At 45.1% G+C, this 24019-nt stretch overlaps 1 protein-coding gene across 1 annotated transcript in view; it reads left to right on the top strand.

The window, feature by feature from the left end:
* The first annotated feature begins 39 nt into the window (after positions 1-39).
* ESYT3 (extended synaptotagmin-like protein 3) overlaps positions 40-24019 on the top strand; it is a 30384-nt gene continuing 6404 nt past the window's right edge. Inside the window, exons 1-17 of the mRNA XM_014939438.1 lie at positions 40-266; positions 6480-6521; positions 7383-7517; positions 8072-8148; positions 11670-11736; positions 12335-12424; positions 13486-13541; positions 15941-16061; positions 17057-17230; positions 17759-17841; positions 18288-18336; positions 19357-19446; positions 20290-20352; positions 20451-20519; positions 21456-21521; positions 22847-22933; positions 23745-23894. Of these exons, the coding sequence (XP_014794924.1) occupies positions 207-266; positions 6480-6521; positions 7383-7517; positions 8072-8148; positions 11670-11736; positions 12335-12424; positions 13486-13541; positions 15941-16061; positions 17057-17230; positions 17759-17841; positions 18288-18336; positions 19357-19446; positions 20290-20352; positions 20451-20519; positions 21456-21521; positions 22847-22933; positions 23745-23894 (1479 nt within the window). The 5' untranslated portion in view covers positions 40-206. The remainder of the gene's footprint in view (positions 267-6479; positions 6522-7382; positions 7518-8071; positions 8149-11669; positions 11737-12334; positions 12425-13485; positions 13542-15940; positions 16062-17056; positions 17231-17758; positions 17842-18287; positions 18337-19356; positions 19447-20289; positions 20353-20450; positions 20520-21455; positions 21522-22846; positions 22934-23744; positions 23895-24019) is intronic.

The following is a 24019-nucleotide window of genomic DNA, read 5'->3' on the forward strand; positions in this document are numbered from 1 at the left end:
CCCGCCCCGCCGCCCGGCGGTCGGGCGCCCTGCCCCGGCTGGTGCTATCGTCCGCCGGGCGGGCGCTGCTGTGGCTGGGTCCCGTCTACCTGGCGGGGTACCTGGGGCTGAGCGGCAGCTGGGTGCTGCTGGGGCTGGCGCTATGGCTGTGCTGGGGACACAACCGGCGGTGGAAGCGCGACCGGCTGGCTGCCGCCTTGGCGCTGATGGAGGACGAGCGGGAGGCGGGGTGCCGGGGGCTGGCAGCCCGGCAGCTGCCGGCTTGGGTGAGTGAGGACCGGCGGGGCACCTGCCCCGCATCCCCCCCCCCCCCCCCCCCCCCCGGCGGTGGAGAGCGAGGTGTTCCGTCCTCAGCGGCTGAAAAAGGGGGAAAAAAAGAGGTGGTAGCGATGCCTTGGACCCAACAGTAACGTCTCTTGATTTTTGAAGTCTTGCTCGGTGAAGGGAGTACTTGAGTTGGCTTTTTTTGAAGTTGTTTTAGCCCGGGAAATGTGGATGTTGGTGTAAGAGTGCTTGTAAAATAGACTGCTGTCTCCCCGGAGAGATCTTCTTCCAAATATGTGCTGTTGCATTGCGGGTGTTCTGGTGTAGAGGATAGTTACTTTAGACCCTCTTGTCTATAAAGTTTTCTCCCCTTCTTTTTATAATAAATCTACAAACATAATAGTCTCAGCCTGGTAAACCCCAAATATTTAACTTTTTCCATACTGTCTCTTAATGCTATAGAAAGCCAGCCCCTGTTTCTTCTTCACATTTGTTCCTCATCACTCTGGGTTTTAAAGTGAAGAAACTTGAAAATCTTAAATGCACATTTTATTCTACGTCTCTTATTATGTGTTGGGTAGCCGTGGTTGGCTAATGGAAACGGATGGTGAGGGGTTTTTTTTTCTTAGCATTTAAAAACATGTCAGGGACTGGTAGGGAAATGCTTTTCTTGTAAGAAAGAGAATATCAAAGAGCTCTATTTGTAAGGAGCGTTGGAGTGTAATGGAGACATTTATAGTCAGCAAACTGTTTTATATAGCCTACAGCACTTGGCTCTTCTTAATGCTGTGGGAAAGGGAGGCAGTCAGCACTTCTGAGAAGCCAGGCCAGGGTCTCCTAGCAGAGCTGGTGCTGCTCCCTGCGCATGTTCCCTCCCTCCTGCCGGGTGCAGAAGTCTCTCTCTCAATGAGGTTTCTGCTTGTTTGTATTGACAGAGCGTTTCTAACAACTCCGAAGGTTAATGAGTGTGGTGGTGTCAGCTCTTGCCCTGATGCCGCAAGAAGAGTGTTGTGTTTTATCCTCAAGTGCCCTGAATCTTGGAACAAAAGTCTCTTTAGTTATCATTGAAAAATCAGAATCGCCCCCAGCAGCAATCACACAGTTTCAAAAGTTCTTGGGTGTTGTGGCTGAAAGTTATCAGGCTTCATTAGTGCATGGGCAGGTGGTCGATGGAAGGGATTATTGATTGCCCTCAACTCAGCACACCTGAGGCTGCACCGAGAGAGCTGTGTACCCCAAGGACAAGGGTTTTCACCAACGAGGAGACTCAGTAGAACCCACCGAGATGGTCAGAGGCTGGGGCACCCGGTGTGTGAGGAGAGACCGAGGGGGCTGGGGCTGTTCAGCCTCCTTCAGGAGAAGGGAAGGCTTAAGGAGGACCTCACCACTGTCTCCCACTGCCTAGCACTTGCCCACAGAGAAGAAGGTAGAGTCAGACTCTCCAGAGGCCTCTCCTGACTTGTGAATTCTTGGAGCTGGCTGCTGGAAGGCAGGATGTAGGACCTAAGGATAAAGGGCCTGCACCTGTGCTTTTAGTTTTAGCATTTATCCGTATCACCACTTCTTTCCTTTTCTATGTTGGTAACTTTTCTTCTTCACCAGTTGGTGTTTGCTTCCACACCACACTTGTACTTGTTGTTTTTTTTTTTTTTTTTAACTCAGCTTTAATTTTCCTTCTATCCCCTTCCTTGATTTGATCTTCTCCCCTGTGCCAGTCTTGGAGGCTGATTCTCGCCTGCTGTGTATTCAGTTTATTCTCTATGGTGTCTTTTTTTTTTTAATCTCTAATTTTTGCCTTTCAGTGTTCATGAGCCTTTAGCTGAAACTGCTCTCAAAATGTCCCTTGCGTTCTTCTCTCCTGGAGGAGGAGTACAATGATGCTAGGGGGAGCACGGGTTGGATTTGCAGTGTTGTAACCCTAGGAAAGGTTCTGGAGGTGTGAAGCGGTAGCAGTGTCTTAGGGGATTGGCAAATAGCTGTCTCCTCACGTGCCCTGTAGTAAAATGAGGAGGATCCATCCAGTGTAGAATTAAGAGCAATCACTGATTGCACTAGTTGGTTGAAAACCGCTCTCTCCCTAAGAGCGGTGCAGCGGCTCCTTCAAACGTGGCTCAGGCTCCCCTCAGTCGTGGTGGTATCAGCTGTCAGCAGATGCATTCGTAGTGCAAATTTTCCTTCGGGGGGGGACGCTGGGAGGGTTCCCCTCATCTCCTTAACCATCTGTTTCAGGGAATTTGCAAGGTTATTTTGCAGCACCAGTTTCTTGGCTGAAACCAGCCGGGGAGTTTGGAACAGAGGGGTTCCTGTGCTTATGTGGGCAGGCTGGGCTTCCTTGGGAAACTGGAAATCTGCTCCTCTTGAGTAGAGTCACATCTGTGTCTTGGAGATGTGAGACTGTCTGACTTCAGCCTGTGCAGCCTTTGGCCTGACTTTTGGTAAGACCAGTCAGTGCCCGGAGCAGAGGCAGCTGAGCTTCCACCTGGGTTCTGGCTCCTGGGGCTGGTGGTGACTTCTACCTTCTGCTGTGGCAGCTGTTAGCAGGCTGCAGGTGAGAACAACCAAGAACGCTGGGTTTCTTCCTGGTGTTAAATTCCTTTTACCAGGAGAAATTGATAATACGGGGTATGGAACAGTCCTTTTAAAACTTTGCCTGTTAATTCCTTGTTCACGTAAAAGGCTTGTTTAGACTTTTGGATTTTGTTACCCCAGCACTGGGAGCTAAAAAAACCTGTCCCTTAAAAAAAACAAACAACGAAACACAACCCCCCCAAACAAACAAACACCGAAAAACCCTAAACAAACAAAAAAAGCCCCTGATGGATAGATTCCTGTGTTGTATTTGAAGAGAATGGCACTGTTGTGTCAGACATGGTTTTTGCTATTGCTATGATTGTTGTTGTGGCCTGCTCCAGGGCAAGGTGGAGCTGTGCAGAAACTTACACATTTTTTTTTACTTGCTAGTAATTGGCCCTTACCTAGTGGTTTTGATCTTCAAAGCTCTTTTCAAATGCTAAGTAATTTTTGCAGCATTCCTAAAATATTGGCAAGAAGTAGGGCTGCTTTTGTAGATGGGGAAAACTGATTTTGATAGCTTGACTTGCCCAAGGCTACAGGATTAAGTCCTACTCTGGGACAGTGTTAACTTTGGTAGCTCTTGGTGGCTGGTTCTGGGCTTAGTAGGAAGTGGTTTGGGCTTCTCTTACCTGTGGTGTACTGATGACAAACTTGAGGACAAGACCTTGCTGCCAGGGCTCTCACCAGTAATAAGGGTCTGAAGTGACCCTGAAGTCCAGAGCACAGGATTAAAAGGTATGGAACTGCAGATGTTTTTTTTTTCCAAGAAGCATTAGGACACAGTAAGTTCTTGGAGTAAGATGTTGGGTCAAGAAGAAAGCTTGGTGGTGTCACTGGGCTGAACGAGAGCAGAACTCATCTTCTGCCAGCGGGACACGCATGTTATGGGAATACCCTGTGGTAGGAGAGGTTTTGCTTTGCTCAGAGATTATGTTCTACTTGTGAGTGGATAATCTAGATGGAACATTTGGAGTCCATGCTCTGCTTCTTCTGCAGAGCTGCTAACTGAATTAATACCACTGAGTGCAGCTGACCTTTGGTATTGGGAGCCCACTGAAAATTGGTGGCCTTTCGTAATGGGCAGAAAGCTGTTTTTCACCAAAGGCATGTAGTCAGCCAATGCCTGTGGTGTTCACCTCTGTGAGAGCCCTGTTGTGTTACCCAAGGAACTCCTGGGGGTCTTTGGTACCTTTGAGCGACAGCAGTGCTGTTTCTTCTGTCTGTCAAAGGAAACGGAGGCACGTCGTGCCTGGGTAGGACCTGTGTTGCAGACACGTGAATGGGGCGGGATGGAAATGTGCCACAAAGGACTGCTAATCCTATCACAGCAATCTGAGGTGTGACACGGGGACCTGCGATTCATGGCGGTTGCTTTTGGAGTTTGCCCTGGGCTGGCTGGTGTAGGTGTCTGTGGCTCAAACAGTGAATTCAATTTTGCTTTTTCTCAAGGTGGGTCTAACTGCTGCCCCCTTTTCATAGTTTTGCCCGTTTCCTAATGCTCCTGTGTGCTGTTCCAGCTCTCCTTGGCCACCAGCTTGCTTCTTGGAGTTGCGTTTCTAGCAGCTTTGGCTCTAGAGAATAATCCCAGCCCATTTTAGTGTTCATATTGTGCTGCATGTCTCACCTTAACATTGGTGGGTCTCACGTGTGGTCTGTGACTTTCTCATTGGGATCTGGTGGCCTAACTGTTGCCCTGAGTCCTGGTCTGTCCTTCCTTTTGGGTCACATCCCTCTCCTTCCTGTAAGATCTTTTGAAGGACAGCTTGCCACACTGCTTCCATCCCTGCTTTACCCTCCCTGTGACTGATCCGGGGCTGTGGAGCAAATGCTGTGGGACACTGGTGGATGGCAGTTGCCTTGGAGCTGGGGACCAGCTGTCTTCGGGCCACCCGTGATTTATGTGCCTTTGTGGGGGACCTTTTTGTGAAAGATGAAAGAGTGGCAGGTGAGGTGGAGGTCCCTTGAATCACATAATCTGGCTTACTGTAAAATGTCAGCAGTGTTTTATCAGTATTGATTGTCCCTTCTGGTGCCGTGTTCTCACTTTATCATGCAAATAGGGCTGGGGAGGCTGACATTTCACTGAACTTGCGTCGTCTTGTTTAATGGAAAAGTTGCTATTTAGAGCATCAAAAGAAATTGCTTATAAAGAATATGGTAATATCACTTTGTTTTTTTTAATGTAATAATTCGAGGTAATGTGAAGCATTATTTGAGCAAGGGAGATGCGCTCTGAAGTCATACTTGAAGCTGGAATAAAAGGCTGGCTGCTGTCTGTTCCATCCAGGCTTCTCTGAGCACCTCTCTGAAATCTGCTGAATTAAACAGCCAGCCTTTGACTGGAGAGTGCAATTCACAGCTCGAGTATAAGGAGGTAACGTATTGTCCTACCCAGTTACTATTACCAGGCTGGACGGTAGTCGGAGTGCCTTTGTGTTGGAGTGCTCTTGTAGCACGGTAGTCGAAGGAGTGCCTTTGTGTTGGAGTGCTCTTGTAGTGAAGCATTATTTGAGCAAGGGAGATGCGCTCTGAAGTCATACTTGAAGCTGGAATAAAAGGCTGGCTGCTGTCTGTTCCATCCAGGCATCTCTGAGCAGCTCTCTGAAATCTGCTGAATTAAACAGCCAGCCTTTGACTGGAGAGTGCAATTCACAGCTCGAGTATAAGGAGGTAACGTATTGTCCTACCCAGTTACTATTACCAGGCTGGACGGTAGTCGGAGTGCCTTTGTGTTGGAGTGCTCTTGTAGAGCTGAGCAGGGCTCGAATGTCCACTTTGGGAAGCTTATAGCACTGGCTGAAAGTAAGACTTTAATGCGTGATTGTTGTAAGGTGATTGTGGCTTCGTGGTGAGGTCTGAGGAATCAGTTAATTACTTGAGTGGCCTCATATCCGACTGTCCTGATGGTGATTCAACAAGTCATCACTTCAGGGAACTGGAGGGATTTTGCAATGGACACAGATAATTCTTGTTGGTATTTGTTGTGTCCAGCTTGAAATCATGATGCATGAGTGACTACTTCATTCTGATTTGTCCGTAGCATCTTAAAAGGCTCTGAGAGGTGGGAACGCGGGACGGTTACACACAGTAGTGTGTGCTGGTAGGCTTGAACTCTCACAGGGCTTCTCTTCCCTGAGGCCATTGGCACTATGTTAGTATTAGTGGAGAAATGATGCCACAACCAATGAATTGAGTTTCCCAAGCAGGTTCCAAGCAGGTTTTCCAAAGTGAGGTGTTGAGGTGAGCCAGTGCAGGAAACAGGTCCTGCACAGCTCGTGATCTTGAAGGGAAGCAGGTTCTGGTGGCTTCCCTAGGTATGACAAAGAGAAGGATGAGAAATCTAATGCTGCTTTACATCACGAACAGGATATGACACTTGCTTTAATCATATAAATGTGCCCAGAGGCATACTGGTACATCAGTGCACGTGTGTTCTTTTCCCTTTTGCTATTTTTTACTATTTTATTTGCCTTTTACAACTTTTCAAGGAGGTAGTAAATTACAAAGGGTGCCTAAATGAGGGCAGAGGGATCTCAACTTACTCTAAAACTTGGTCCATGCTCCGTGGTATGTTTTGCGTGTGTTGCAGCATGCCGAGCCAGATGGTATGTGGCACTCACTTTATTTTTCTTTGCATCCAGGTTCACTTCCCTGATGTTGAACGAGTGGAGTGGCTGAACAAGGTGAGGAGCTCCGAAAGCCAGTTTGCAAGGCCATCTGCTCAGAGCTGCATCATGGCACAAATGCTGTGGGCCAAGCCTGGCAAAGTTGTCCAGTCACTACCATATATCTCAACCATATCAGTGTCTGTACTTACGTCTTGGAGCCACTTGAGTATAGAGTGACCACTGAGGTTTTGGTGAGAGCCAAATGTGTGCCTGGTTGATACAGGTTTGGTGAATTTGACCACAACACTTCATTCTGAGACTAAAAAAAACCAAAAAAAGCAAGTGTGTGTGTGTGTGTATGTATGGACAGATGTGTATATATGTGTGCATGTATTGTTATTATTTTAGTAAAAGTAGTGGCATCCCCTCTTACCAGAGAGGTTCCCAGAGAGCTCTGAGGCAGATGTTCCCATCAGCAGCTCTAGTCAAGCTCTCACTAGAACTGGACTCTGTGGAATTCAAAGCAAAACAGCTGAACTTGCAAATGAGTATCCAGTAACTATCCTGTTTTTCTTTTTAGCAAACTTTCTTTTTGATGTAAAAGCTCATCTCACTCCTCTCTAAATAAACTTGACTCCAGGGAACTTTGTGACACTTTAGACTAATTAGAAGCTATTGTCCTTTTGAGGCTGGCTCAGTCCCTGTGGTTAGAAGCAGTCATAGGCTCTATGGGGCTGAAAACTGAAAACCCTTCAGTTCCTAAAACGGTTTCCTTTTCTGAGGAACTAGAATGGATCCTTCAATAATGGTGACTTAAGAGCACAAATGTGACTTGACTTGGTATTTTGAAAGGACAGAGATTAATAGCCAAGTATTCTGTGATGTGTGTGTCTGTTTCTCAAGGAAAGGTATGTTTCTCCTTTTGCTGTTCCTTAGGTTCTTGTACAGGCTTGGCCATACTTTGGGACAATCATGGAAAAAGCATTTAAAGAAGTTGTTGAACCAAAAATCAGAGCAAAGAATGTACATCTGAAAACGTGCACCTTTACCAAGATCCACTTTGGCGAGAAGGTAGCGTGAAACCTCTGCAATGATTGATGTTCAGTCTTTTCTGAAAAGTTCAGATGCGAAGAGAGTATTTGGGAGTCTGATGTTCAGCTCTTTAATAGCTCTGAGTGTTTAACAAAATGGTACAACTCTGCTGCCTCCTTTGCTCCCTCCTCATGTTGATTTGATCATCTTCAAAGAGAAGGAAAGATCATATAGGAGACACACATCCCTTCCCACCGGCTGTCAGTATCATGGGACTGGAGAAGAAGAAAGGGGCACATTTCTCTCTGTAATACAGATGCAGCAGGAGTTTTCAGTGCTTCCTGAGGCTTGCAGCATGGGCTACTTGTAAGCAGCCCTGTATCTGAGGACTGCCAAGGCGGCTCACACTACCTCTTTAAGGGAAAACTTGTGTGGTTTACCCGTACTTTACATGCAGTTGTGCAAAGTCTTTGATGAATACGAAGCCTTTAATGAATGCCTCTGTACTCAGATCGATTGAAGTGAGTAGGACTTTTCACTTGGGCTTAACTTGAAAGGTATTAACTATGTTGTATCTTGTTTGTCTATTTCAGTGCCCTAGAATCAATGGAATAAAAGCGTACACCAAAGAAATTGACAGAAGACAAATTATCCTGGACCTGCAGATATGGTAACATTGCATCCTTGATTATGTAGATGGCTCTTAACTCACTGCCCCCTTGACACTTGTGTGAGAGTTGTCATGCTGGAGTGGACATGTGGTCCACTAAGATCAGCACAAAGTGGAAGAGGTCCTTACCTTATATCAACCTAGAATGATAGAGATAATCTGTCCCCCGGCTGGATGTCCTCAGTACTTACAGAGGTGAGATGCTGTGCATCAGCCTTTAAGTCAGAAAGCAGTGTCATCTGCACAGGTCTAGGTGTTACCTCCTCTGCCCCATCACTGCTGCCACGGGTATAAGAACGTGTCCCTTGGCTTCTCCATTCGTGGCAGCAAGAACCCAAGCTTTGGAGCTGTATTTCCTCTTCTGACAGCTCTCAGGCACAGAGGCGCTTGGTCTGTCTATTGCCCCACTATGGTTCCTCTTCAGCCCAACCTCTCCAGTTCTTCCAGAACTACTTGTGCTACTTATTTTTTAATTCCTTCCCCCTTATTTTTTAATGCCTTCCCCTGGATTAATCCTCTTGTTTTACTCACTACTTGTTCCATGTGCCATCCAGCACATTTGCTTTTTTTGATTACAGCCATTCTCTGAGCAGAAAAATGCCTCTAGGTCTATTAACAACAACAAAAGTAGATAAAACATTTGATACCTTCCAGGCTGTTTTGAATGAGCTGGTGTGTTTTGTTAACATCAGAGCCACTGCAGAGCTAAGCTCTCTCCTCGTTTAGCCTGGAGAATGGAATTACTGGGGGAATTACCACTTGCAGGCTGCTGTAGCTCTGCAAGTTTAGTGGGCGATGGAGATGCCTAATTTAAATGGCTTTTCTTCATGGCAGTGCCAGGAAAAAGCAGTGTGAAATTACGGCGTGTCTTGGCAGTAGCACAGAGCTGCTCAGAACTGTGCCTGCTGCTTAATGTGGCAATGGCACGGCAGCATCCCCAGCCCCGGCAGAGCACTATTGCTCCCTGCAAAATGACATGCTTGATTTTCAGCCAGAACGTGTTGTGCTTCAGTTCTGTCAGGGAAGTGCTTTTTGTAATAGCCAGACCAGTTTTAGGGCCTTTGGCACATCATTCGTGCTTTCCACATTGAGATTGAGGGATTTGATGCCTTTAAGGCTCTGCAGGAGGTTTCTGCTGTTTGCTGTTGAGCTACTTCTCCAGGCTGCTTCTCCCACATACTCATTTTCACTGTCTTTTAACAATCCTCTGCAGAGGGATTCCCCCACCTCCTCGTTCCTGTCCCTCTGGCAGACCCATCAGCATCTCCAAACTGGCCAAGCACTCCTGTTCCTCATCCTGACAATAACTTAACCTGAACTGTCATCTGATAACCCAAGTACTTTCTGTATTCACACAGGAGTGTTCAGACTACCTTGTCTCTCTGATGGGAGTCTCTTCTCCTGGGCTGTGTTAAGGACCCACCTTCTCTTATCTTAATACTTTACAGGGGGGAGAATTGCACATGCCTTTTCTAAAGGGATACCTAGACATCCAGGTTAGTCAGACTTGTCAGTGTGTGCTCCTGTAGCATCCCTGCCTTCAGTCAGTGGATTGCCACTGCATCGTGAGCACTGGGCCCAGCTTTTCCACCCACGTACAGAAGAGATGCAGATACCTGCATTTCTACAAGCTTCTCCAGTTCCCATCCACAGCACAGGTGTGCTTATCTGCATCACCTTCTGCAATAGGTGATTTCCACCCAGCCTACCCATCCTTGCTTCCACCCTCTGTAGGCTTCCATTTTGCTTTTGACCTTGTCCAGGTCTTCTTCATCCATGCAGGCCTCCTGCCTTTTTTGCCTGACTTCTGCTTTCTTGGGATGCAGCGCTCCTGAGCTTGGAGGTGATCCTTGAATACTAACCTCATTTACTAGGAATAAATGAGGAGTAAAACTAATGAACAGAGACCACATCCTTCCTACCAGGCACCCTACTGTGGGGGGGATGCCTGTACGAAGCAGACTTAAGGATAGTTCAAGGTTATGGCTCTGATAAAAGGGGTAAAGACTTCTCTGACATCTAGACTTCAAAGCCTGATCGCATGAATTGAAGTGTTACTGGAGAAAAGAGACATCTATGACTGGGTGGGAAGAATTTTTGGCTGTGTGGAAAGGCATAAAGGTTGTAAATTGAAACACCACAGCTATTATTTGATGTGTTGGACACTGGCAACAGCTGAATTAAATCCTCTTGGGTTAATTACTGCAAATTGAGGAACTCATTTTGGCTTCTCATTTAGACTTCTGTTGTGACAAAGCTCTATTAGCACCCAGTGTAATGAGCTGTAAGATAATGTCAAAATTGTAGGAATTAATAAACGTAAAAATAAGTTTGTTTAATTACGTGACTGGCTTATAAGGAAGATTGTGTTAATTTTGGCATGGCCTGTGAGGTTGATTATTTAAGAAATGAGAATGCTCTAACATGAAAGGCTTTAATTTGTGTGTTACGAGCTTTTTAAATTCTGTTAAGTGACTCTCTGTAAACAAATATTTCAGAACTTGGCTTGCAAAAATGGAGACAAATTCACAGGCTTACACATTATTGGCAGTTTTTTTTGGAGGAGGAAGGATTCTGTCTATGTGTAAATTACAGTGTGAATTAGTGGCAACGGCAGCACTATTTTCCCAAATGCACGTGGTCAGAGCAAAAATCCTGTCCTTTTGCTTTGATTATGGGGTGAAATGATGCACGCGGGCGGCAAGCGCAGCACATTGGCTGTGCTGCGGTCCCTCTACGCCCTGCTTTACCTGCAGGGTGTTTGTGTGTCTGCAGCCAGAAAGAGCTACTTCTCAGAGGACTGAGAGGGAACTTGGTAGCTCCCTTCTTCAATTGTTTTCTGCCAGAGGGATCAACAAATCTGCTGGGTCCTGTTCCCTGGGGAGTGGCTATCGGTTTCTGCGTAAGGTGATGTTAAGGTGGTTTCCAAATTGTGAAAGTACCACACTCAGCATTCGTTTTACTTAAAGCCTGACCTTCTCTATGGCAACTGACCAAAATCTGGTCTAAGTTGTTGTCTTTTAATTCAGCCTCAAGGAAACTAGGTTATTTTTAGTGATGAATTTGTCCTTGAAGTGGGCTTTTTGGCTGTGGGCAAGGTGGGGTCCCTGTATGTAATGGCAGGATGGCTCTGCATCAGCTTTGGAGCTGGGTCACCAAGTTGTGGGGTGGGATCAGGCCTTTGGCAGAGCAAGAGGGTGATTGCTGTGACTGAATTTTGAATGAGCCTGTTGATCCCGCTCAGAGCAAGTCTTAGGAATGGAAAAGGAACCTTGAAATACAGATATTGCATTGACATTTTGCAGGTAGATCAATATCCCAGCTGCCTGCAGGGTTTCTCTTGTGAAGATCTGGCCCTTGTTCAATGTGCTCAACTTTCCTTTTTCAGTTGCTTGAAAAATCCATCTCTGCACATGGGGTCATGTCGTCAATCGTTAAACTAATTTCCTTTATACTCTCCACAGCCCACCGTTTCTCATTGAACTATTGCAAACTGGAATAATGTGAGAATTTTCTTTCAGTTACATAGGGGACTGTGAGATTCACATGGACATATCGAAATTTAATCTTGGAGTGAAAGGCGTACAGGTGCGTGCAGTGGTAACGTTGTGTGTTCAGGGCTGTGTGTGGCAGGAGGCAGCACGTCTCAATGGGGAGGTCACAACAACTGGGAAACCACCAGCTAGCCAGCTTGGAATGATTGGCTTTATCTCCTTCTGTTTTGGCTGGGGAAATGATGCCTTCCTTGGAAAAGCACCTAAATACCACTTTTAAGCATCTTAAGTGTGACTCTGAAAGGTCAGTGCTAGAGCACCAAGCTTGCGTAGCCGACCTTTTGCCACTGGAGTTCAGAGGAGCTACGTGTTGGTAGAGAACTTCAAAAGAGCCAGTTTTGCCAGGGTGCTCATAAACTGGTTCAGATCAGACCAACAACCTCTTCATGCCATGTAGACACCTAAAAGGCAGATCACTCCATCGTGCGGCAGTCAGGATTGCAGGGGGATTCCACAAACTTAGAAAACATTGCCCGAAGTCAGTAGCAGTGGTTTGGGGGGAGGGACTTTTAATAAAATGATTTCAAGTAGGATTTTTAAAATTATCTCCATCCCTGAGAAGCTCACGGTTTTGAAACTGCACTCTGAGAGTACCTTCAGGCTCAGTTCTCCTTGGTCTCTTCTGTTGGCAGTTGTATGGGACGCTGCGGGTGATACTGGAACCTCTTCTTACCGACTCGCCTTTCATTGGAGCAGTGACCTTGTTTTTTCTGCAGAAACCGGTGAGTCAGGAGCAAACTGCTCTCTGCAGCCTTCTTGACACTTGGTCTGTCTTAATGGATGGGTAGGTCTTCAGCAGGGAACACCAGCCGTCCATCGCTGGTAACCCAAACTGCACAACAGTGAGTGCCTCCCCGGCGAGGTGTCAGAACAGCAAATTCCTGATTGTTCCTCCTGAACTCCAAGAGGATGGGAATGTGTTTGCCCTGTTCTCTTGCAATAATGCCTAAAAGGTTACGTGCTATACTCTAAGAATGGGAGGACTTTGCCATGGTGACGGCACAGCAGCCGTTCTGTAGGCTCCTGGCAGATAGATTTTAAACCTTCCCATTCATAGATTCTAAATGCAGTCATCACGGAGACCATTCAGTCACGGTTGTGCTTTGAAACCTTGCCTGTTTAAGGTCATGTGCCTTGTAGCTGAATTGTGGTTTAATAAAATATGAGAAACCTTCTAGTCCTGTAAGAACCAATTCCCTTACAGCATACAGCTTTGCTTCCTTGTGGGTTGTGCTCTGCTTGAGTTCATGGAAGCCATACATTTTTGATCTTGGATGAGGTGTTTTTGCGTTTGGATGTAGTAGTGTTATTTTAGCACATGAAAAAAACCTTTTTGTTTACTTTGTGAATAGAAATAGAGACTCCTGAAGTCGGGTGGTGTTTGTAAATCTCCCTGCCTCAGGGCATAGGCCAGCCCCCAAGTGAAAGGATGAGGAAACAACTTCAAAGTTGTTTCCTTTGGTAGAGCTGTGAGATTTACTGCACATGACCCCAGGGCATCTGCCGGTGGCCATTGCTCGTGGCTGAATGCTGTCTTTCCTGGGGCTTGCAGGAAAAGTCCCAGCGATACCCTCATTTCAGGTATGGTAGGTAAAACAGATAAGGGAATTCCAACCAGCTATTAGTTTTAATGTATAGATGCAGTCACTTACTGGTGCAGGTTTTGCTTTCTTTAAACAGCTGGCTTTGTTTTAGAAACATTTGCTTCTCCTTTAAGTTCTACATTTGTTGTGAAATAAATTGTGATGGTCCTGTGTAACTTTTGTCCCCAATCTTGTTGTAGCACTTGGAAATCAACTGGGCAGGCATGAGCAACCTCCTGGATGTCCCAGGGATTAAGTGAGTGTCTACTTTGCTTCACTTACTCTTCTTTAAAAAGCCTTTGGACGTTGGGATGGTGTTCTTTGATAATCCTCAAAGCTGTTCTCAAGAGCCTTGTGTAAAGATGTTGTGCTGATCCTCATCCCATCGTGGAGTTTGCAGAACCCGAGGAGGGTGCTTTTTACATTCTATCAAAATTGCTTCAGTCGTTTCATTGCATTTGGGTCTAGAAACTAAAACACAAGCCCTTCTGTTTCCCATGTGCTGGTTACTTGCAAAGGCAGATGAGGTAGATATAGGCAGTCTGTGCTTACATTTGTTTAACTTAAAGAGAAAAAAGGCAAGGTATCACAGGGTTGCAGTCCTTCTGACAAATTGAAATACAGTCCATGATAAAGAAAACTGCACCAGATTTATAAGGAGAAATGTTCTTCTTTGTCTGTGTAATCTGCTCACCCTTGAAGTTCTTCAGAAAATGTAGCTCTTCCCCTGTGCCTTTTGGGTTGATCTTGTACCTGAAACTTGCACAGCAAGGATGAAAATCTTAGGGGTTTTCAGTACCGTTAAGTTTCAAATTGTTTCTCCAGATCGGAGGTTTGCTTTTTCCTTATTCCTCAGTGTAAGGAGAAAATCTGTTACACAAGAACAAAATATATTTGGTTACTCAGCCATTGCCTTTCTCCCTTTAAATGCAAATGCAGACACTTTGGCTCCTCTCCCTTCCCCTGCAACTCATGGTTTGCAGACTTGTAGGAAGTTGCAGGCTACTTCAGGTACAACTTCATGTACTAAATGGTCTCTGAAGACCTTTGATGTTGAGTGAGAGGAAGCTTTATTTTTTTTGTTCATTTGAGGCCAGAGTAGCCTTTTGCCCTGAAGTTTACTCTGAGAGCTCCAGTTTTTATCAGAGGAATTAATCTGTTCTTTTCTAACGCAGGGAGAAGAAGGTATGTAGGTGTTCCAACCTACAGCCTCTCATATAATTAAGTGCAAATTTGGTGTCCTAAGTTTTCACTCCCTGGTTCTCTCACAGGGATTTGAAAACAGAAACCCTTGCTTGTCCATCAGCACTACACGTGAAAGCCAGGAGCAAAACATGCCTGACCGTGAACAGGCTGAAGTACAGGTTGAACAAGAGCTCTCCCTTTCAAATGAATCGGGCTTACCTAACAGAGAGTAAAGAAACTGGATGCAGTCGTCTGTCCTGATGTACAAGCTGTTATTAGTTGGGTGTACCCTGAGACTCGAGAGAAGGGACAATTCTGTGACCTTCCTGCTGGGTGTTTCTTGACAGGAAAGCCAACAGCCTGACCAAGGGCTTTCAGGCTCCTGGTTTAATGTTTGGAGTAGGAGAGGACTTTCTGTTCATGTGAATCCAGCCTCATCTGTGAAATGTGACAATTCTGTTGCACAGTCTTGCCCTGAGAAGCAGACTTACAAGCACTAGATTTATCAAGAGGATGAAAGTCTTTCAGATGTTTGGTGCTTTCAGGTTTCCCTGTTAATATTGTCTTCTATTTGTGCCAAGTACTTTGAAATCCTCTTATTAATCACCTGCGGAGTATTGGGGGTCTATGATAGCCATATGCTTCTTGCTCAGGAGATTGAGGTCAAATTAGTTGTCCCCACCATACAAATAGAGCAATTCCAAATAAAAGATTTGAACTGAAAAGCTAAAAATGCCTAAGTTTTAGGTTAGACTGGAAAGTTCCCTAAACTCCAAAGCAGACAGTATCCTCAGTTCAGGCAGCATACCAAAACCAAACTACTTTGAGGTCTTGAGCCACCTGTGAAATGCTGAAAATTCAGGGTTCCCTCCTCAACCTGTCTGTCTCTGGTGTTGGCATTCCCAAGGAAACCCAGAAGGCACATGAATTTGTAGGACTTGTTGGGGTGCACAACGATCTTGTCATATGGCCTAAGCTCCCATTTGTCTCTTACAACCTGCTGGAGCCAAATTCACATCCATCCCCAGCAACCCTAGGCTGGAACGTCCCTCCATGCACGTGGGTGCTGCTCCGTCTGTGCCACAGGGCAGCGGCCATTACGTGCACAACAGTGGGAAACAGATTGAAAGGGATGCTGAGAGGCTGCTCCATCCTCATCTTCTCCTCTGTGGCAGCTCAAATAGATGAGAATTATTGACAGGAGACAGCCTAGCCTTCCAACAGTGATCCCCATCCATCTTTGGGGATTGATTCTGGTGTTAATTGGTTCTGCCCTCTCCATTTCCTCTTGTTCTATGCTAAATGTCACAAGCATGAGTTTCTTCTGTGCATGTTTTGGGTGAAGGTAGGCAGCATCATTCCTTTTGCAGCTCTCATTTCTTGTGCTGTGCCTCATTCTTTCATTCTGACTGAAATTGTGATCAATTGTAGAGATTTAGGTAGCCTTTTTTTGTTTCTCCCCCCCTGCAGTGTGATGTCAGACTCGCTAATTCAAGACTTCATCGCCGCACGGCTGGTTCTACCAAACAGGATCACAGTGCCCCTGAAGAAGAACATGAACATTGCCCACCTGAGGTTCCCTATCCCACGTGTAAGTTTTTTTTTCAGTAAGAGTGATTTAAGTTAAATGACTGCGCCTTTGCCACACCGCAGCGGCACACGAGCTTGGTGTGTGAGGTTCCTGCACATCCAGCTCCTCGTCTGTTTCAGCCTGGATTGTAGGCTTTCTTTAGGTAATATTTCAGCAACATAAAAGCAAATGTTGGATAGTTTATAATTTGGGGGAGTGGGAGCTGAGCCTTCTACCATCTATATGTGGCATAAGAAGTCTATTGTGAGCTCATTTACTAATTTAAACCTTTAGTCTCATTTGAGAATACCATGGATCTTCAGTTAGAGAAGGTAAATACACGAGCAATGAGTGCCAGACTACTTAATCTTTTTTACTGATGATGTGAAGGGGTATAAATAGGGAGCTCAGAGGGTGACATCTCTTTGTTACAGAAAAAAAAAATGGGGAAAAATAAGCACTCAGTTCTCCTAAATGCCGTACATATATCCAGATCTTCAGTCTTTCTCATCCATCAAATACCTAATACACTCATTAATGAGGGTAAATAAAAATGAATGACAAAGGAACGCTCTCTATTGCAAACTTGCATCACCCAATTGAAGTTGAATGGCCTCTATGCAATGAAATAAGAACCTGCCAATGAATACTTAATTCCTCCTTCAGTCAGTGGGAATTGATCTTTACTCCACACTTGATTTGACTGTGGCTGTAATCCTGTATGCATATGTATGTTTCTGTTTTAAATATAAATTGAAGAATATTTCCTACCCAATTGCCTAGATTGGATTGTTTATCTGTTTACATCTGGGGTATTTTTTTCCCCTAGGTACATGTTGGGAAAAGTGTTTTGATACAACTGTCATTTGAAATATACTGCATCAAAATACATGTCTTTGCAAACCTGTCACGATGACTACCCTTGCTGCCTGAAATAACTAGTTTTAGGAGGTAGCATATTATAATTATTCAAAGATCGCATTTTCATGACCAATTCTGTATCTTATTTTATCCAGGGAGTCATAAGGGTTCATCTGCTGGAAGCTGAAAACCTTGTCCAGAAAGACAGTTTCCTTGGTGCAATCAGGGGGAAGTCTGACCCGTACGCCCTTCTTCGCGTTGGCACGGTGCAGTATCGAAGCAAGACAGTTTCCCGAGATCTTAATCCCATTTGGAATGAGACATTTGAGGTACTGAATCTTTTGATCTTTCCCATCTGTAGGATGCACAGCCGTTTACGTCCCTGTGCTTGGAGGACCTCCTCTTAACTGACTGCACTGGAGCAGGTGGACTTCCTTGTTACTTGATTGATTGAGGCATTTCTCTCCCTTCCAGAAGTTCAAATTTACATTGCAAACTTGAAATGTCGTTCAGGTTGATCTGATTTACATATGTGGGTTTTTGGAGGCGGTGCACAGCACTGCTTTAAATATCAATCAGTGCAGTAGTCTGTGCAGCTGTAGTCTGCTCCAGCATTGATTCTTCTCTGCTTATTAGGGATACCAGTTTGAGGGGTGTAGCTTGTAGTTCAGAAACAGGCAAACTGGTTTGGAAATGTTTTCACCTATATGCAGTTGTATTTGCTATATATTTAGCCGTGAAACAGCAGGGAATGTCCATAATGTGTTATACAGCTGTGGTGCTGTGTGCTTGTCCACAGCCTGTATGAGGCCCTGTGAATACTTTCAGTTTTTAATCAATACCTCTTTCTCCTCCAGTTTGTTGTTCACGAAGTGCCTGGTCAGGACTTAGAAGTGGACTTGTATGATGAAGATCCAGATAAAGATGACTTTATGGGCAGGTAAATTAGTGTGACACTTGCTTGGGGTCCTTTGACCTCTGAAACGGGACACCCAGATTATTCATACCGGAAATTTAATGTTGAAGAAAGCTATTCCTTTTGTCCAGATACTGATACCAAGTTATTAGTTTTTAGTACAACTAACTTTGAACAAGGTAGAGAATGGGCCCAGACTTCTGCTCGGAATCCTAGGAAGCCATTAGAAGTGGTGGTTACTACATGCCTTGACATTTACTTCAAATGTATTTTAGTTTTGGAAGTATTTCAAGGGGGAGACTTCTGAAGCGTAAGTGCGTTCCCGCACACACAGGTAATGTGCAGAAGTTGTTATTTGGAACAGATGAGTGTGGGCTTTTTTGGTGGCGATTTCTTCTCCCCTCCTCCCCCCAGCAGCAGTATGCTATGTGCCTAAATATACACTGAAATGTTTGCTTCTTGTCTTTCAGCTTACTTATAAGCCTAGTGGATGTAATGAATGACAGAACTGTTGATGAGGTAAAGATCAGGGTTTATTTCTAAACGTGGTTGGTGGTGTGTGCTTACATGGATTCATTCGTGCTCTCACTCTGCTACTACGTTGTGTCTGTGTGCGTGAAGCTTCCTTGCACCCTTGCACCGTGGTGGTTTCACAAAAAGAAAATACCTTTCCTCAGAAAACTTGGAGTAGCCGTTAAAATAACTTTTATGATCAAGCAGGCAGCCTCAGACAGCCCTGAGGTTACGCTGAGCCAGCAGCAGGGTATCTTTTGTGTTGGCATCTCATGTCCTCTGTGCACCAAGTGTTTTGTACAAGGCTGCAGATAAAGTTTGGTGAAGGATTGCTGAGGGAAGAAATGATCCCATCTCACTGGGGTTCATCCCACAAGCCAGCACTCTGCAGGCAATGCTACGGTGCTGCAGGTTGGAAATATCCGTGAGCTTTGCCTGTATATGGGTAGCTTATTTTTGTTTTTTTTTTTTTTTTTTTTGGCTTAGAACGATTGGGGTATGTGGGGATCAGTATTGAGAACATCATTCCACCTCAGGTAAGTTACTGCATTTTATTATTGCTTTATTTTCCAAACTTCTCTGGGAAGAAGTTTTTCAGGGGCACATTAGAAGCAGCATCTTAGAAAAATCAATCCATGTGCGGGTCAGAAATCATTCTAGACCTTTCGTTTTAGACCAAGATTGAATTTAGCAGAGAAACCAAGGGAGTTTTATTGTGTTTATTAGAACCAGTAGCCAGCACTCTGCAGGCAATGCTACGGTGCTGCAGGTTGGAAATATCCGTGAGCTTTGCCTGTATATGGGTAGCTTATTTTTGTTTTTTTTTTTTTTTTTTCTGGCTTGTGTTTCAAAGTAAATGGGCATTCTACAGTCTAAGTGTCAAAAATGCAAGCTAAGGCGCTCAAAGTACAATTAATATTGCCTGTTGTCTGTAAGTTGCAGAGAGTGTAACATATATAAAATATATTAAAAAAAAAAATATTCTGCCTCACAGTTCTTAAGTTACTCTTTGTTGTCTCCGTTTAGTGGTTTCCCTTAAGTAAGACAACAAGTGGACACTTGCATTTAAAACTGGAGTGGCTTTCACTAGTAAGCGACCAAGAAAAGCTACATGAGGTGAGTGTTATTTGCTTAAAGGGTTCAGATACTCTGATCCCTGTCCAGTGATCAACAAAGGAGCGTGTAAAATTAGGAACCCCAGGCAAGCTCATGGCAGTTTGTTTTTTCTGACAAAGTTTTCATGCTGTTTTCCCTCTCCGCTGCCTCTCCTGAAGAGGAAGGGCATTTGCTTGCCCCAGGTCCCTTGGTAATGCAGAAGTAACTCAAATCTGGCAGCTCTTTTTGCTTGAATTAGCAAAGCTTTGTTTGACTCACTGCAAAATGGCCTCTCCGTTCCCTTCTTTGATAATTTTTCCCTTCCCCCTTCATCTAGGGTCTGTGTAGGACACCTGACTCATAGACAAACACTCAGCAGTGGTGCTTGGTAGGGCTATGATTTCAAACGGTGTCTTACTTGTCCAGCAGAATTGCTTGGATAAAGCTCATCTGCCCAGGATGCTGTTCCTTCATAATGAAGCAGAAGCATTTGAGTTCCACTGAAGTGAATAACATTTGTTTCCAGGCTTTGCTCTGCTGACACTGGGTTACTGATGTTGATGTGTGTGTGGTTGAGCATGTGTTTAGGTGTCTCGCTGCACAGGGGAATCCAGCCAGTCCTGCAGCAGAGATATTAAAGAGCATTAATTGGAAAGACTTACACCTCTCCTCACTGGTCTGCTTAAACCTGCCGTGCTCTATCGGCTTGTGCTCCTCTGAATTGCAAGTTTTAGGAGAAAGGTGAAGTGCTGCATAGCTTTCAGAAACCATCCCTTGAATTTGTGTTGTGCTCTTTATTGTCCTTGATGGGTGATCGTGCCTGCCTTGGGGTTTGGTTTGTTTTATCTTTCTTGTCCTTCGCAGGATAAGAAGGGTCTGGCTACAGCTATTCTGATTGTCTACTTGGACAGTGCCTTCAACCTTCCAGTAAGTGCAAACCACATGCTGGCAGCCTTCACTCCTAACCTTGTTTTTTTTTAAAGCCCACAAATTAATTGTTTTTAAATACTCTTTTACTAATTCAGAAAAACCACTTCGAGTATTCGAATGGTGAATGTGGAGCAAAGAAGATCAAAAATAACAAGTACCTCAAGGTAAAATTTATATTCTTCTCCCATGCTTGCAAAACAACATTCTGCGTTATGTGGTATCGTAGCAACTGAAACTAGCTATGGTTAAAAAACAAATAAATCTCTCAACTGTCAGCATCCTAAGTGACCAGGGGTTCAAAATAATGATTGAAAGCCCACCCCAGTGACAGTCTAGGAGGTCCAAGGGAGAATGCAGCACAGAAATACTTGATTGTGTGGGGGATTGTCTTTATTTTTATTTTATACTTTAGAGAGTAGGAGCCTCCAGACATCAGACCAAGTCATGTTACCCTTTCTGCTGCTGTAGGGGTTCTTCCCATGCTGAGCGGTTCCAGTTTGATCTCCCACATGGGATGGGAGGGATTCAGAAGCCACTCTGTCATTCCTGCCTCCTCTCTCTTTGCTTCAGGTTGCTCTTTCAAAATACTGCATTTTGCTACTGGGATGTAAATGGTAGGTGTAGGGAAGAATTGTCTCCCTTTTTTCCTTGAAGAAGCTACACAAAATCACAGCTCTGAGCAGTGTGATAAAGCTTCCCGTTCTCTCTGAGTAGCTCCCCTCCTAAATGTGATCTTTGCAATTTAGGTGAGTGACTAGCACTGTGATACACATCACATTCGATAATCCTTATTTCTGGACTTCATTGAGTACAGTTTTCTCACTGTGCCAAGACCAGATCATCAGCCTCAGTGCACTAGTGCAGAAGAGCACAGTACGAGAGGTTCAGTGTTTCTGGAATGAATCGTTATGTATTTCAAGTAAGAGTAGTGGTTTAATATTCTTATTAACTGTAAGTGTCTCTTTTTTTTCCTTTTTTTCCCTCATTACTGTTTCTGGAAAGGAATAGTTACGTATTTCAAGTAAGAGTAGTGGTTTAATATTCTTATTAACTATAAGTGTCTCTTTTTTTTCCTTTTTTTCCCTCGTATTGAATTACAGAAGACAGAGCGAGAACCTTCCTCCTTCGTCCTGCTTACAGTAGGAAACAAGACTCAGAAAAGCAAGGTGAGGCTGTTTGACTCTTCTGCTTTCCTTAGTCACCCATAAAATAGAAAATATTTATCGCCAAGTAGTTCGTAGACAGGTAAGACTAGCAAAGCTGATGTCTAGCAAAGAGCTGTAGTTACAGTGATCACTGCAGAGGCCAGGAGGTGAGGGTCAACCAGCACATGGAAGTGCTGTGTCACTGAGCTGTGTTGGGTTTGCAGGTGTCTGATCAGCCTCTGTACAGATTGGGTGCTTTTGTGCTGATGGCCATGAGGTCATTTTGGTCAAGCTACCCTAGTTCTGTGAGGGTTGCAAAGGTAAAAAAAACGCTAGGTCTCCAGTCTGGCTCATCCTTTCTCAGGGAAGGGTGTCATCTGCATCAAGCTGGCATTTGTCCCCTCATCAGAGACTCCTGGCTCCTGTGTTTCACAGTTTTACTGAATGTTTTTCACCTGAGCAACACCTATCTGGATCTCTTCCGTTTGACTTTCAGTTCCTTTTTCATTATTTAATACTCATTTTCGCCTGATGAATATGAGCAAGAGCTGAGTTCTGTCCTCCCAGTAGCTGCTGTGTTTCTTGCCCCATAGCTGGATGTGGAAGAGTCCGCCCTACCTTCTTTTGGACACCCAGCAAATAGGAATGAATCCTGTTGGCTACACACGAGCATATGGGACTGGCACCTATTTTCATATGTTTCTTCTGCGTTCTCCAGCCAGAAACTGGGTTCTGCTTGCACCTTTACCTTTTTTGGCTTTCCCTTTTCCCCACCACATCACCTGCCTCTCCCAAGCAGGTCAGACTTCCAGCTTTCCCCTGCTCCTTTCCCCTTGCTGCCAGCCCTCGTGACCTGGTGGAAGCAGCTGGTTTATGAAGCAACCCACAGCCCCCCGTGGGTGCTTTCCATACTCTTTCATCCTTGAAGTGGATGGTGCTGAAGCTGTGCCCTCCTACTCGTCCCTCAAGCTGTCCCTCTAGCCAGCCCTGGGTGCCTGCAGGCTGGAAGCAGCATCCCGGCTCTCCCTGGGTGGAGAGGTGGGAGGGAAGGAGGGAAGGGTGCCTTGCTGCAGGTGAGGCAGGCTGCTGGTCCAGGCAGCAAACTCCAGCTCACCAGACTTGTTCTTCAGCATTTCCACACCCCACGGGACTTGTTCTGGTTGTGCCAGAGACTTTGCTTCTGCGTGCTTCTCACCTGGCAATTTCACTCTCTCCACACGGCCGGGGTGTAGCATCACTGAATAAAACAAGAGGGTCGCTGTGACCCTCTCTGGTGACCAGTATCCAGGTATGCTTTGCTGCTTACGGAATAAGCTAACATAAATACCCCAATCTTCTTGTTGCAGACCTGCAATTTCAGCAAAGATCCCACGTGGGGCCAGGCTTTCACCTTCTTCGTCCACAGTGCCCACTCCCAGTCACTGCACGTTGAGGTGAGAGAAAAGTCTTTCCTCTGAAGCCAGAGTGCACATCCATAGAAGGAAACCTCTTTCATGGTGGATATGATCTCAGTGCCGATTGTTTCTGGGGTCCTCCTGCTTAAAAGGTGGAAGAAGCACCTGTTGTTGCACAGGAAATTCTCTGTCAGGTGATGCTGGTATCTACATTTGCTCGAGGATCATGTAACCCGTAATATCTTAGTTCAAAACATGAGACATTTCCAGCTCCAAAGCGCAAAGGAGGTTTTATACAGGTTTGTGTGTAGTAAAGCCATGACTATTTTTCTGTCAGAAGTTGCAGCTTTCGTGATTCTTAACCAGAGTTCTATCTCTTTGCCTTGGTATTTTGGCTGGTTGAGAAATCCTGTACCTCACTAGAGTACACAGCAGTCACAGCCAGTCCTGTGGCTGTTCGCTCGGCTACGGAAGTGGGTTTGAACTTAGAAGGCTTATTGAGGTTAAATAGGCTAAACAAACTATTACCTAAAAAGCTTGTAAAGGTTTAGACCAATTGTCGTCCCAGCTGCCTGGGACATTTTCCCCGGAGCAAGTAAGGAAAGTCAAGTTAATCCCAAGGCCTAATTTTTCTGCTAAGGCAGTTCCTTCTCTGTATAGTTAGAAATGGGATTTTTACTCCAAACATAATAATTTGTTACACTCCTGAAGTATCGGCATGACCATTTGGAAATCACCGTACTTGATTGGATGTCCTGAAGTAAACAAGCTCATTTTGATCTCTGTCTGAAATACCTTCTTGCTTTCCAGTTTGCCATCTAATAAACCCTTTGGGTTTTTTGCCCCCTAGATAAAAGACAAGGATCGGGATAGTGCCCTGGGAACGTCAGTGGTATGTCTCTCCCATGTACTCAAGGACCCAAGCATGACCCTGGACCAGAGATTTCAGCTGGACCATTCCAGTTCAGACAGCTTCATTAAGATGAAACTCGTGTTGCGGGTGAGTTGTTCTTTGCCACCTGCACTCAGCTTCCCCAGCAGAAGCCTCCGATGGTAACCAGCCAAAAAGAGATGAAAGGTGGGAGAGGAGAAATGCAGCTTTGCCTCATAGATGAGTAGAAAGTA

Source organism: Calidris pugnax, unplaced genomic scaffold (assembly GCF_001431845.1).
Source record: "Calidris pugnax isolate Ruff unplaced genomic scaffold, ASM143184v1 scaffold21, whole genome shotgun sequence".
NCBI lineage: Eukaryota > Metazoa > Chordata > Aves > Charadriiformes > Scolopacidae > Calidris > Calidris pugnax.